At 34.9% G+C, this 15,608-nt stretch overlaps 2 protein-coding genes across 5 annotated transcripts; both read right to left on the bottom strand.

Moving 5' to 3' along the window:
* On the bottom strand, positions 1 to 972 carry LOC126608573 (uncharacterized). Its single transcript, XM_050276519.1, has one exon. The coding sequence runs from the start codon at positions 840 to 842 to the stop codon at positions 258 to 260; it is 585 nt and encodes a 194-aa protein (XP_050132476.1). The 5' UTR covers positions 843 to 972; the 3' UTR covers positions 1 to 257.
* Positions 973 to 10,364: 9,392 nt separating this feature from the next.
* Positions 10,365 to 14,242, bottom strand: LOC126607767 (F-box/kelch-repeat protein SKIP11-like). 4 transcript variants are annotated; one of them, XR_007617698.1, is made up of 2 exons: positions 11,931 to 14,242; positions 10,365 to 10,661 (listed from the first exon to the last, which is right to left on the bottom strand). XR_007617698.1 is itself a non-coding variant. In XM_050275486.1 (2 exons), exon 2 carries the CDS (start codon positions 13,311 to 13,313, stop codon positions 11,985 to 11,987), a length of 1,329 nt encoding a protein of 442 aa, XP_050131443.1. In that variant the 5' UTR covers positions 13,314 to 13,381; positions 13,929 to 14,241; the 3' UTR covers positions 11,588 to 11,984. The 4 variants fall into 4 exon arrangements, 1 of the variants encoding a protein (XP_050131443.1); XR_007617697.1 differs by lacking the exon at positions 10,365 to 10,661 and adding an exon at positions 11,127 to 11,456; XR_007617696.1 differs by lacking the exon at positions 10,365 to 10,661 and adding an exon at positions 11,127 to 11,548.
* Between the last annotated feature and the right edge of the window lie 1,366 nt (positions 14,243 to 15,608).

Below are 15,608 nucleotides of genomic sequence, written 5' to 3' on the forward strand. Positions count from 1 at the left end.
TGTTAAAATAATTTCTTGAATTTTAAATCACTTTTTCCCTTCTACAAGTTAATCTCCTAATAGGTGGCAGAGAACGCTTGGTATTTTTACAGAAGAAGAGGGACCAAAATGAAAATTAAAAATTCTCTCCATTTTCCCTACTTGTCCCTCTTTTAACACCTTCAGAAACATCTTTTTTTGCCTCCAAACTCCCCTAATATATAATTCCATTGCATTTTTAACCCACCACCGGTCCACTCCATGCGCCAATCAGTGAACTACATAAACAGTTCAGATTGCACCAAGGTATAGTAGTTGGCGGCTTCGTCTTCAAGCTCCCACAACCCATCACCAGATGAAAACCCATCCAGACCATCGAATTTAAACCCATCACCATCCACTTCATAGGACCCGTCAGCCTCCCTCTGCGGAATCCCAAGCTCATCGTCAGAAGCTTCTAGAAGATGTCTCATAACCCTCTCGCACTCATCCTCCTTCAAAAAACACGCATTGGAAGAAGTAGGAGTGGAAGAGCCAGAGGAAGACGAGGCATAGCCTTCTAGAGCCGACTCGGCGGCTAGGGTTTCGGAGCTGGGGAATGCGTTGAGAGGTTCAGGTGAGATTTCTTGCTGCAGGGTTGTGATTAAAGAGGACAAATCTTCCGGAGGTTCTACTTCTTCTTCGTCGAGGAGAGAAAGTATGTCGGTGTAGGGTTTCTGACGCTTGAGATCTACGGAATCCTCAGCCAGGGTGAGGATTTCGTCCCTTTGGCGTTTAGAGGGAGCTTGACGAACACTGTCGTCAACGAGGGTTAGGGTTTCTTCCCTTTGCTGTTTTGCCGGAGTTTGATCGGCGATGGCCATTTGCAGAGAGAAAGTAGAGAGCAAGAAAATAGCTTGCAAGGGAGAGGAAGACGCTAGGAGGAAGAAAAGGGTTTTGATGAGAGAGAGAAGGGGATGGGAAGTCTTTATATAGAGTGAGAGAGAGATGGAGGAAAGGTAAGGGTCGGGTCAAAAGGGCTGGAAAAATGAGTGAAACATGGAAGCTGAGGAATATTTTAATGATTTTTTTGGTGTTGTGTTGGAGGGAAGAGATGCTTGGGAAACCATAAGTTAATTAAAAAATAATTTATCTAAAAATAATAATATTAAATGGTAAAGGTGTTGTATAGAGGGGAGATATGAATGCATCGGACCGTTGGATTGGCTTTTGGTGTTGTCGAGGAACACGAGCGGTTGGTAATTGAGGAGGAAGATATCTCGAGGTCCCAAATGAAAGTGACAAAGGCAGTTAGGATAGAGGGAGAGAGAGAGAGAGAGAGAGAGTAATTGGTAATGTCAGTGGTCAGTGGTATCTGGAGGGGGTAGAATTCTAATTTATTTTTTAAAGAACGGTCGGCAAGTTACGATTATATATATTTTTTGGGTTTTGAAAGGTTATAGAAAATTTCACTTAATGCGCAGTCATATTCATCAGTTCGGAACATTGAACATGAAACTTCTTATATTTTTTTTTGTTTACAATTCACAGAGTCCATACTCTTATCACTAGATTACTTGCTGGGGTTAAATGAGAGTATTGTTAAGCAGATTAAATTTGTAAATTAAATAATGAATCATATCAAATAAAAAAATTAAATCAGTCATTAACGCTTAAGTAACAAAATCAGCATATTTTTATGTCTTTTTTAATTAAAAAATTTTAATTTACACATTTAGCTCATAACATTTTTCTTTGGATAGTACTCACCCTTTAATTTTTCTAATATTTTTTTAACAAATGTATGATTATTTTATAAAATAATGGACGTATTATTATTTATTTTTTTCAGTTAAAAAAATAAAGAATACTTGACCTTTTTTATTAGGTTAAATTAGAAAATTAGTGTACATTTTTGTGTAATAAAAAATGAGTGAGTGGAGGACCCACCGGCGAATAGCCAAATTTCAACGGTGTGATAAAGCCAGAGCTGCAGATTGATGCCCGAGGCGGGTGGTACAAGTGGCAGAGCCCTTTAAGTTAATGGTCCCGAATTTTAAGGCAGCCAACCAACAAAAGAATTGTTACTTTACCAGTACCAACCTTTCCATTTCCATAATTTGATTGAGTTTAATAATTAGGTAATATAGAGACAAAATTTATAGATTAAATTTTGTAAACTAAGTGATATTGAAGTTAACGATTAGATTATTACTTAAGTGTTAATTATCATGCTTATTTTCTATTGGTGATACATCGTTTAGTTTGTAAATTTAGTCTAAATAGCATTACCTTAATTATATATACAAATTAGACTGCCTGAATCTGATACTTACAATACTATTGTTAATTAGTATATAAGTATCACACGCATAATTTTAATATATTGGATTTAGTTCGATATATATTGGCTCACACTCAAAATTTTGATATAAGTTCAATATATTAATATCATACTTTCTTTTTCGGCATATTATAGAACGCCTAAAATGCATAAGATATGTATTACAATTTTAATAATTGGTACGGAAGAAACATTTGTTGAAGATTTATGCTAACATATCATAACAACTACTATGATATATAGAGGTTTGTCAATGGTGGGTTACAAAAAATTGTAGAGCAATATTGAAGATTGCCAAGACTTGTCAAATGAGCATTTGATTAAGCATTTGGTGTGCACAATACAGTCACACACAAGAAGAGGAAAAAAAAAAAAGACACGGATGATAAAAAAAATAGAAAAAGAAGTAGCTATAATAAAATATAATAAAAGAAGGTTGTAATTTAGTTTGTTGTATAAGATCAAATGTAATACACATACAAAATTACAAATATACATAGATTTTTAAGTTAGTGAAATTATGAACAACTAACAATCTCATGCTAACTCAATCACTGTCGATGACGCAATTGATATTTGTGGGATTATATGTAAACTTTAATAAATAAATTATTGGTAAAGACAATCAAACTGTTGCGTTTACAAATGTCATCTGTATGCACATCGACGGTGGATCTCAAAAAAAATTATTGTTCTCACGTATGGCACGTTAACTTGTACGCTCAAGTCACGGATACGACGTGTTAGATGGCGGCAAAGCGTAACCCAATTAACCTGCTTATTTAATGTTTCTAGGGTTTTGGCATCTTTCTTGCGATCGACGTAGCTACTTTTTCAAGTTGAGCAACAGTTGATTTCTGGTCAAACACACACACCACAACGATGTTACGATTAGGGGCGGGTAGAAATAGGGACTAAGGTGATTTCAGAACCGTTCTAGTCCGAAAAATAAATATGTGAATGTTTTTTTAGAATTTTCTGAATATTTAGTACGGGTTTCTTTTTTGCACTATTAAATGTTTGATATAATGCATGCTAAATATATCTCAACAAGTTGCGCCGACAACGCTTGACAAATTCTTTCTATATCACTAATCAGATTGTTTTGGCATATGCATTTATCTGTTGATATGTGCACAATAAGTCCGCTAAGTGAATAAACAGAATATTTGTTTTCCTCGCTTTGTGCTCTGTTCCTACTTATAAAACTTGCGTTCAACATTGAGACCATCAAAATTTAAATCCTGGATCCACTACTTGTTACAATTTTATTATTTTATTTGCTTGGACTATCTCTGTCCCGAGAGCATTTTTCCAACGTCCAACTAGAAAATATAAGACCCAGTCCGCCAATACAAAGTTAATTTAATTAAAGAAAAGATTATTCCTGGGTGATACGTTTGGTGTTAGACTTTGGACTTTAAGACTTTAGAAGGAGAATACAACTTTATATTTTTTGAATTTTCTTGGAAGGTATGAGAGACAAGGCTGATGAATTGTCAACAAAGACTTAAGTTTTGGTCGATTTGCCATGTAGGTTCTTCTATATTTTGAATGGAGTAGGATTCTCTCCCCTCTTTTTTTCCTTCATTTTCCGTTTTCTCCTATTTGAACGGTCACGGTTAAGTCACGTCAACATTTTATATTAATTTTTTATAGTAAGAGAAAGACAAAAAAAAAGAGACTGTAAGAAGAGATGATGGAAGAAGATGGAAAGAGGAAGGAAGAAAATCCTAGTCGATTTTGAATTTCCTCGCACTTGCTTGTATATGCTATTTGACATTATTGTCTTGTTTAGATAACACCTTGACGTATGCGAAATCAGTTGTGAAGAAAGTATTTAAGCTTTGAAATAGTTTTCTTCTATACTTTTCAAATCTAATGCGTAATAATATTTGAGAATAGCTATTGATACTACAAGATACACTTATTTAACGAGAAGATAATTCCTCGCTAAGGTCCTGTCACACTCCATATAAGTGCAACATGGCCGTTTTTAAGTGTTAATCAGTGATTAAAATATCAGTGTCGTTGAAATTTTCAATATACAAATTTGTTAAAATATCAACGATTATATCAAATACTGATATTGATATCGGTTGTTTTCAATAGAAATGATGGAAATTTAAAATGAAACTTTAAGGATTCCCAAATATTGGTTTATCCGATATTTAATAGATGTGTTAGAAATATCGACCATATATATATCGATTTTAACTTAAACTTAAGAGTTTTTCCTGTATTAGATAAAGTTTAGACCTCACCCCTCATTTTCCTATCTTTCTCTAATTTTTTTTATATTTCTATAAAAATATCGATCGTATCAAAGAAATTGTAAACACCAGTAGTACTGACAAATTTTCAATGAGTCAAAAAATAAGAGAGAGAGCGCACAAGCCCTTCTTGTCGCGCTGCTCTTCTTCCGCTACCTTATTCAATGATCAAGGATGTCATGTTCAAAGTAGTTCGGTTATTAAGATTAATTAAAAAATACCTTGATTACTACTCGCCCTCTATTTTTAATTGAGTAATGCTAGAGAGATTAAATTTACAAACTAAAAGATGTATCACCAATAGAAATGAGCACATTTATTAGCGTTTAAATGATAAACCAATCATCAATTTCTATTTCTTATAGTTTTCAAAATTTTATCTATAAATTTAATCTCTTTAGTATTAGCCTTTTAATTTAGACCAGGCGGTGAGTATTGATGTAGTTGCCCATGAATTCCCGTCAAAGACGATAAAAAGCCTAACACCGATGCCAGCTTTCCCAAGTTTTTAATAATAAAATTATTAAACTTACATGATTATTTATTTCTTGTTTATGAAAAATAAGATAGTTTGAATACGTGAACCGAAGACTTACAATGGTTTCGGTTAAAAGATTTTACTATGAGAAGCAAACTCAAAACAAAAGGAGCATTGGAAGATCTTAACAAGATTTGGACAAAAACTTTAAGAAAAGATATATATTACTTGGAATTAACAGAACACTTGACGTAAAACTAAGCATAATCATGACGTTCTATAATTCATACAGTTGACAACACTTAATGAGATAAAACTTTTTTTTTTTTTTGTTGTTTATTGAACTAACCATTTGTCTATGCAACTAGATTAAAAGCATCCAGTTTGCATCTTAGACTGCACGTATGCAGAGAGTGAATCGAGTATTTCCATATTAATTAATAAATTAATTGATTTGATTAAGTGACCAATAAGGTCGAACAGTTCATGCTTCGTGCCTCCCCAAAATTAATTAGTTAAAGTAACCCCAAATATGAGGGCAATCGGATCTTAATCACGTGGACTGTTGCGTTAATTTAAGCTCACTTAAAACAACTAACCTTGAATAATATTGTTTTATTTTGTGCATCATGACCAGTCTGTCGATCAAGAATTAAAGCCCTGGCACTGTCATATATATCGTTTATTGTATTGTATATATAATTATATATATATATATATATATATATATATATATATATATATTTGTATTAGGGTTTGGTGTTAAACTTAATTATTGAAAAGAAATAATTAGGATTTGTAAAAGGCATCCCAACCCAAGCAAAAATCACAAATGGGGACAAACTTGTACTGTCTAAATCGCTTTGTTTGGATTATGCTGTGGAGTATGATTCTCTTCCCTCCTTTTTCTATCATTTTTTCTCACATTCTTTATTTTGTCTTTCTATTTTTATAAATAAATTAATATAAGATGTTGATGTGGCTTAACCGTGACCATTCAAATAGGAGGTGAGGGAAGGGAGGGAAAAAAAGAAGGGAGAGAATCCTACTCCTTATGTTGGATCTTCCCGCTTAGTTTTTCTATTCATTTTATGACTAATACAACCTTAATTAATATTTGTTTAGTTTTCCAAATGCAATTGATATGTATGAATAATTATTAATTACTTTAACTTATGAATTGATCAAGAAGATGGAAGATAAATTAGAATCTTAAACTTGTCATGCGTGGATAGATAAGTCATACTTTGCTTAGACTACAAGCCTCTAACCAATTAAAAATAAGTTTCGTAATGAAATAGTATGGGGAAATAAGTTAGGATTATGATAATTAAATTTGAGATTCAACTATCTCAAATTTAACGAAAATAAAAAGCCCATCGAGTAATTACTATTGCGTTAATAGGTCTGAAAAGAATTAGGGATGAAATCATTTGATGTAAGTTATATTTTAATTTGTAAGGTTTTCAATGTGCGATTTTTTACGTTCTTTCAACAAAATCTCATGAGTTGAAAGGAAGAAGGGAGATAATGAACACCTCATCACAAGCGTAGATTTTAAGCTCCACCAATGAGTAGTTATGCAGGAAGTTCTATGGGATTCCAACTTCTCACTTTGATTCTGTAACATGTGTTCTAAAGCTTTTGGGATTTTCTCCTCCTTCTAACTTGGCCTTGACCAAAACAAAACCACCTTGACAGACAAAAAGAAATGAATATGCATGAATTTTATAGCCGGAAAAGATGTGTACGAACGTGCAACGTCCGGCCAAGAAGTGCATGTGGGTTGTGGAGGTCAGCTGAGTCATGAACCGGTGCACAGCACGTGGTTAGTGAACCTAATTTCAACAAGAAGTGCTGCTGCATGACACAATCCTCGCAACATGGATCATTACATCTTCCCTACCTTCCTTTCCTTTAATTAAGTTATGTCACTCTCCATTTTTAGAGCCTTTGAGCTGTCACACACATACATATCATGATTAGGTGAACGTCCAAATGAATAATATAAACCTTCTAATAAAATAAAGAAAATAATTTTGCACGTCTTTGTTTTTACATCTGTTTATTCTTAGTTGTTGATTGTGTTTTCTTATACGTTCAATCTAAGGATTAAAAATAAATAGACGTATGTAAGACAAACAAAGAGAGTGCGGAAATCAATTCTTTAAAATAGGTCAGAATAAAATAAAACAATAGATTGTTTACTCTACCACAACAAAGTTGATATTGACTATTACTCTGTATCAAGCTCGTTGCAAATGTATTATTATTTTTGTTCGCGTGAATCAAACTTTGAGATTTTCTCTAATCAAATCGTTACTGGGTGCAACTAAACCAACCGATTACATGTGCAATAAAATAAAATTTGATTAAATTGAGGTAGTAGTGATGAGTCATAAGTCGTGCATGAAAATTTGGTTGCAAGTTTCCATAATGTGTGTGCCTCAACCACTTGGCAGATGGACCAAATTTTCTTTTAGTTTATTAAGTGTTGTATGTATCATGATGTTGTTTGGTTGCTTGGGCTTCCCTTCCTTCCTGGTCGAGGGTTCATTTATGTCACAGAGATGTGGGGTTTGATGAATTCCTCAGTTTTGGTGCATATACACAGTACTATACTATCTGTGTCAATAATGCACCTGACGTTCCCAAATTTTTATAGCTAACTTAAAAATTAAAAGATAATAATTACGTTCTTTTATAGGAATGCACATATCTTACTTCTTTTAAATATATAAATTTCACAATCGAAATTGTTCAACTTCTTAATCTTTATTTGAAGATCATCCATACAAAAAATCATTTGAATTGGAACTTCTAGTCATTTGAATGTACATAACAAATCGAGAATGTAAGTATCAAGTAATATATTCATGATGAACCATCTATTTATTCGATATATTCGAATGACTAAACAATCTCCGATTCGAATAATTTTTTGGAGAGATGATTTTCCAATAAAGATTAAGAAGATTAACTGTTCCAATTTAGAAATCTATCCGAGGAAGATACCTAATCTGCGAAAAGGTAATATCTGCGCAATCTCCCGTAGAGAAACACAATTATTATTCAAAATTATTGAGTTCCTTTTTTTTTCTTTTTAACTTGGAAATTGACAAACAAAAGAAACTAAATTATTGAGTTTGTTGCATGCCGAAAGAAGTAGGAAGGGAAGAAAAATTGTTATTTGGAAATGGCAAGAAAAGAAATATTTTAGTTGAACAGGAAAAATGGAGAGAAACCCTAAGTTTTGAAATGTCAAATATGTTACGATCCTACTAGAAATTCCCTTTTTTTTTTTTTTTTTTTTTTTTTTTGGAAATGTCGTAATTCTTGAATTTTCTTAGCAAACACAGTTTCATTGAATATTCAACAATTTAAAAAACAACCTAGTCAGAGAGTTTCTAGTACAAGTTTGTCAGCCACACAAATGGAGGTATTCAATTTCTTACCTAAATATACAGACAAAATAATGGCTCCTAAAAGAAAAATATTGAGTTTACCGAGAGATTTTTTAGTGTGACCGTCATATGAGATGATACACCATGTGTCACTATATAAATAGTATGATATGTATGTTAAAAAGTTAATAACTTAAAAATTAAAATTTTCTATCACTTGCATAAAAACACATGATGTACCACTCATGTTCCTATCACAACTCAAAATTTCTCGAGTTTACCATCAACTGGTGGGGAAATCCTCGGGAGACTCATATGGATCGTTAGGATATTTCCAGCCAAGGGTCATAAGTTGAACTTATTTCCAGTCATTGTTGATTTTGGTCACTTTTATCTTAATCCTTTATTATTAGGTCTTCATAACTTTAATATCACCATCATTGAAATAAACGTTGGAACACGAAAGATCTTTTAGTGTGCCAAAAACATGACTCAATACATCAAGTAATACAAAATTATAATTTTTTTGGTTTGTTTGAAGGTTTTCCACCGTTGATGTCAATTTCTTTAATTCTTCAATCACTTGAAGGAACTTTGTAGGTTGAACACATATAGGTAGTAGCTAGTTGTGTTGATATTCCATCGTTATTCCAAAGGGGGATCATAGCATTGAGAGATTATTACGCACTAACTAATCATATCTTTGAAGATCTTTAAAGTTCAAAACCAACTCAACAAAAAGAAAAAGCATCAAGTGAGTCACTTTTATTTGGCCCGACATAGAGTTGAGGTCTCACTTAAGCATCGGTGTTATACATGCTCTTCCATGACGAGCACTTTTCTTATAGACAAACTTTTTACGTTTGACAGCTACATCATCATGTGATGTTAATAATTTACGTTTTATAATATGAAAACAGAATTAAAAGTATTCGTTGTCACCCGAGATTCTAAGAGTAATGTAAAGCTATGGTGGCAGACGAGATATAAGGACATGTGGGAGTGGAGGGATATTGCGAGATTAACGCATGAGAGTTCATAATATATGATTTAGGACGAAATTGTTATTATGTCATGAGTCTATAGTATAATATTAATACGTAAATGCATATGTTATAACACCAGCAAATTGATCAGAACTTTGTTACAATATTACAGTTACACTACCGAAATTCTTGCTTTTATGATACTAAAATTGGAGACCAAATCTAGGATGGATGCTCACCTAGTTCTAGTATTATATACATTATGTGGGTTCGAAAGTAAATCTATCTCCTTTTTTTATCCCATACCATCCCATGTTATCAAATTAGTGGGAGAGAAGGACATAAGGAAATAGCCATTATTTGGGCCATCAAAATCCAATACATGATGGGATTATGTAATCCACCACTAACGAATTCTTAGCTGCCTTTTGCAACTTTATGTAGATGATTTATTTTATGGGGCACCTAGTCCTGTGCATTATTGTGCACTAACAGAACAGTTACAACTGCTCCTGAAAAAATAAACATGGGTTTTATTTGCGTTTTCAGTAGGTATGACAATTTTTTGTATGATCTGTTAATCTGACAAGAAACAATACGAAAATAACATGTTTTAGGTCAATCAGATAATGAGTCGAGTTGTTTTTGGGTTACCGGTTAAGACCCGTTAACAAATCAAGTTGTTATCGAGTTACCTGTTAAGAACTTGATGAGATTCGTTTGCCACATCTAGACATTAGGCACGATAATTTCTTACATGACCCATTAACCAGACACAAAACGACTTGACCCGTTAACGAATCAGGTCGTTATTGGTTCATTTGTTAAGAACCCTTTAAGATAACATATTTGATACGACACAAACCATTAAGATAAATCGTATGATACAAAAACGACACGAACATGAATAATTTAGGTCAATTCGGACATAAGTTTTGTGTTGATTTATTTATATAAAAGTTAAAAACATCTAACAAAAAAGGACCAATTAGCTGGAGATGCTTGGTTGAAATGGGTTTTTTTGTATTGTGCTCCAATTTGCATTTGACACCTGGGCACCTGGTTTTGATTTTAGACCAAAACCAATGGGGAAGACAAAGACTGCTCTTGGTTTCTTTCATGTGTCTGTCTGTTTGATTTGGCAACAGTGCATACCATGTTCTCCAGGTTTTCTTTTGGTTCCTAGTTCTTGCACTAGGAGCTGCTTTAATCAACCACCTACCAAAAGGGAAGATGAAGATCAAACTCAGGTCAGAGTTTTAGGTCGTGTTTATTTATTTGGAATGAGTAAAGTTATGAATCGGGGAAAATAAGAATAAGAGAGGAAATTCAAACGTGACCGACTACTCCCACTTAATTAATTTAGAGCGCGTTTACTAACTTAGAATGAGATGAACAAGAGTTAGTCTTATTCCAGGCTTCTCGTTTGTTTACCTACATAAGAGAATCAAGAAGTTATAGCCGTGGACAAAAATCAGGAACGCGATTGCTATTGTGTACGGAGATGCAAGATCGGCATTAATTCCAAGCAAACCAGCACTATTAATAAGAGCACCCTTTACAAAAGCCCATTAATAAGAGCACCCTATGAAAAAGCCCATTAAGGCCCAATATCGGAATTGTTTGGTGCAACGGACGTAATGTCACTAACCCACCCCGTTGTGGTAAAAATGGACAACATAGTTAACAAGCGCTGTAGATCCATAATACGAACAACAATATCCACATGTTATACATGAGTAAATTGATAATATCACGTAACTGCGGAATGACATTACACCGAAAAACTACCCATAACTGAACAATCACAAAACGCTAAGTTGTGCCGAATCTATGGTCTTCAAACAAATACACATGTTAGGAACTTTCGTTTTGCTAACAAGGGGAAAATGTGGCACGCATCGATCAGAAGCTACCAAATCGGAAGTTTTTTACATCGATTGTAACCGGAACTGCACGCATCACTGAGTTTTTCGACATCAGATTATCTTGTCTGCCTCTGCCCTCATTGTTCTTTATACATAATCAAAGCGCACACATTGCACCCTTAGTACAGTAAACATCGACGAAGATTAAATATTTCTTCACACAATAATTCACAAGAACTCGAAGAAGATTAAACGTAATCAGTACATAAGCCAGCATCAAAGATAACCACCTGTCATAATTTTTATTTCCGCATTCGAGGACAACACAAATACAAGTAAGAAGGCGAAACCCTACCAATGTGTTGGTACTTGAAATTATTGAACATGTTCCTATCCTACATGATACCAACCTTTTAAAATTTCTCATGTCACTAAAAATGGGGGAGGACAAACTCCATCAGAGGAAAATCAATAAAAGTTTGAAAAAGAACAGGTTTACTCAAGATGTCATTCCTAGGAAGGAAACATTCAATTGAATCTTGAGTAAAATTTGAAATTCTTCCCCATTCTCGCCCCGCCCGAAAGGGATTCAACAATCAAAAAGGAAAGGGGGAATTACCAATTAGCAAGACTCCTGTGTCGACAGACAATCCAATCTTGTACATCCGTATCTTCAGCACCCCATCACTGCACAATTATAGACAAAGTGACCCGATTGCTTCCTGGCAAGTAAGTTCCAGTGTGGAGGGCCATCACCTGGAGCCCATGCATTGATCTCTATGAAACCTTCGCCTAGAGCCCTTGGCCCGCCGATAACAATAAGCCGGTCTCCACAAGCCCTGAATGCAAGACCCCAACCATTCATTGAGGCAGCCCGCTCAGGCAATCTCCCCACCGTCAACCACACTCTTCTCTCCTTGTCATATTTCCTCACCTCCATGTCAGCATAGTCAGCAGCATACAATTCATTATTTACCACAGCAACCAGAGGCGGTGCCTCCCCTGCAGGCACATCATTCTCTCTGGCTGCACCACTCCGTCCAGGAGACATGTTAGGTATTTCTGTCCATGTTCTTGCCTTTAAATCATATTCTTCACCGCATGTAAGAACCCTTGGATCACTTCCCCCAATCCCACCAATAACATAGAACTTTTCATCCATAAAAACCCCAGAACACATCTTCCGGGGCTTATTCATGCTCGGGAGCATCTCCCAACTCTGAGTCTCAGAATTATATAGCTCTGCGGAGCTGAGTATATTTCCCTGAGAGTCACAACCACCTGCCAAAATTGCAATCTCCTTAAGGCTGGCAGACCCAAACAAGCATCTCGGGGCATTCATCCTCATTCCAGAAGACCATGAGTTTGTCAAAATACTATACCTAAAGATTACATGGGAAGTCACCTCCTTACCAAATACAAGAAGCTCAGTTCCCACAGCGCAAGATTCCTTATCGGAACACATGAAACATTCATTGGAAATCATCCTCGGCAAGTGCATCCACCTGCCGGAATTGGGATCAAAGGCTTCCCATTCAAGTAGGTCGCAAGAGAAATAAATCCAGTGCTCGGTGACATCATTCTGCCTCCTCAGTTTATAGAGCTCCCCACTCCTAACTAACGAGCGGAAGCTCTGGTTCAAAGAGGCAATGAGACCATAATCAGACCTAGAACAGCGAATTAGACAGCTGATCGAGTTATCCCTACCAATCCTATGTATAAGGTTATCCGAATCTGAAGGAACCCCAGAATGCTGCTGATCGTCCGATTGCTCACACGAAGACTGATTCATGTCAGTCTCCACCATGTCACAACAATCCAACAGCTTACACAACTTCCTCTCTCGATGCTCTTCGTCATCCTCGCTGCCGTCGAACCCCAATGGACGCTTTCCGTTGGCAATATCTTCGAGCCGGCGGTAAGTCATATAAGGCCACTCGCTTTCAGGCTGGCAAAAGCTCGGAAACACCCTCGAAAGCAAGCAGGACCGATCCTCCAACATTTCTCCGTGAAACAATCAATGGAAGGCCACCAAATTCAGACCCAAATCCTATCCAAAAGCCTCTATCTCTGGGTAAAAAGAAATTGAAAAATTCCACAGATAAATTTTCGAAAAAAACTAATCCCCCAAGTCCCTCGGAAAATTCAGTCAAAATACAACCTATCAGATTCCATTCAAAAGTAAAAAGAAGTTCAAATTTATTTGTCAGAAATAGTATAAAAACCCAATCGTTATCACTGATTGCATGAACCGGATGAAGAAAGTCTAACTTTTTCAGAACTATCCGTCGAACTTTCACCCTTCCAAATCCAATCGACCAACGATCCAGATGGGTCTTCTTCAAAAACCAATCCTTCAGTTATCCTTTTCTTTTCTTCTTTCAAAAGTCAAATCAAAACCATAGTTTCACAGATAATTTATACCCAGAAACATAAAAAGGAAAATTCATGTATTTCAGAAATGAACATCGGGTCGATGTTGAACCTTTAAAATCTGTAAACCCAGCGAATCTATTGAGCAAAAAAAGCAATGGAAATCAGAGTTTAAGTTCTAATTAACCCAGAAACAATAACACCATGCTAAAAAGGAGAGATTAAAAAAATGCGAGGGACTTACGGATTGGATAAGAAGAAAAAGGACCTGCTTGGAATTTTCAAAATCTCTCTCTCTCTCTCTCTCTCTCTCTATCTATCTCTTTCTCTCTAACTGTAACTCCGAACTCTCTGTTTCTGTTCTTCGCAGTTCTCTCTCTCTCTCTCTCTCTCTGTCTCTCTCTCCCCAATTGTCTGTCCTTTGGATACTCTCTGCAAATCAGAGAAAGCTCTGAGCTTCGGCCTTTGGAGCAAATATCTTTAGCGAGGCCCCCTTTCTCTCTTAAACCTTTCATTTTGCATTTATAAATTATATTTTATTTTTTGGTTTGTTGGCTTAATATTTCTACGTTACTTTTTCAGATCCTAAAATAATATTATATAATGCGTTGATTAATAGAAGAAGGAAGAGAAGACGTGATGGATTAATAGTTTGAAATTTGTTTTAAAATGACTAAAAACGTTTCGTGTGTTGTAAACATTCCTAGTTTAAGTATGATTGTGTAAATCCTAGATAAGATTTGATTCTAGTTATCCTTTCCTATTACAACTTGTATTACTTGGAGAAGAAGGAATATCTTCTCTCCCTTTACTACTATAAATAAAGGCACAATGTAGGAGGGATAACAACACACACATTCCCCTACAATTCTACAAACACACATCTCTCTCCTCTCTCTCTCTCTGCCGCCGGCCCTAGTCCCTCTGTCAGATAAAATAGACCACAACACGTTATCAACACGCTCTTCACGCTGTGCTTAGAAAAATTTAAAGAGAATTTATTCGTCTACAATCAGGGGAGTATTACGTTTCAATTATTTTTAATTGATTAAATCTTGATTTTATTGAATTCATATATTGTTATTGATTCAATTTATTTTTCTTCTTATGTTGAACGTGATACAAGCTTGAAGATGAAAGCCGAAATTGAAGAAATAATTTTTCTGCATCAAACCAGTTCATCTATATCATCACGCAATCAGGTTCTTTCCAAACAACGGTTTTTAACTCGATATTTTGCAAGCCCTGATAGCATGAACATTCACCATGATGCATGACCCAACTTTACGTTTTACGTATTTTAGATTCTACATAAATTGTGTATGCTTCATAATCAAAATTGCTACAATTATGTGAATTTGATATTTGTCATGAATTGAATCCTACATATATACATGCATTGAAACTATTATTTGCATATGCATCAACGTAAATATGTGATTCATTAAAATTATACATGCATATAATATAATTGAATACAAAAAAAAAATAAAAAAAATAAAAAAAATACGAAAAAAAAATTTTTAGGGCTGCACACAGCAGCCCATTCCCCTCTTCTCACCCCGTGGGCCTGTAATCCCACCCGAGGGTTCTTGGCCTATATTTTTAGGCCCCGAGATTTTATTATTTAATATTTTTTTTAAATATGGGTTTTTATATTTTCACCCACACTTTAATTTGGCCCCGAATACCAAAAATAAATTAATTCACTTATCATTATACAATATTTCTGCATATATTCTTTGCATATTTGTTTGCATATATATTTGTGTTTGCCTGCAGGAATATATGAACCTGAAGTTCATAATTACTTTGAAACCCGAAGTTTCTTCTAAACATGCCTTGTTTGAAAACCCGAAGTTTTCACTTAAATATATCACCCATGAAAACCCGAAGTTTTTCATGCAAAATTAAACCAATACAT

Source organism: Malus sylvestris, chromosome 16, assembly GCF_916048215.2.
Source record: "Malus sylvestris chromosome 16, drMalSylv7.2, whole genome shotgun sequence".
NCBI classification, from domain to species: Eukaryota; Viridiplantae; Streptophyta; class Magnoliopsida; order Rosales; family Rosaceae; genus Malus; species Malus sylvestris.

Coding starts and splice junctions, on each gene's coding strand:
- LOC126607767 (XM_050275486.1), bottom strand. CDS start 13,313: ATGTTGGAGGATCGGTCCTGCTTGCTTTCGAGGGTGTTTCCGAGCTTT.
- LOC126608573 (XM_050276519.1), bottom strand. CDS start 842: ATGGCCATCGCCGATCAAACTCCGGCAAAACAGCAAAGGGAAGAAACC.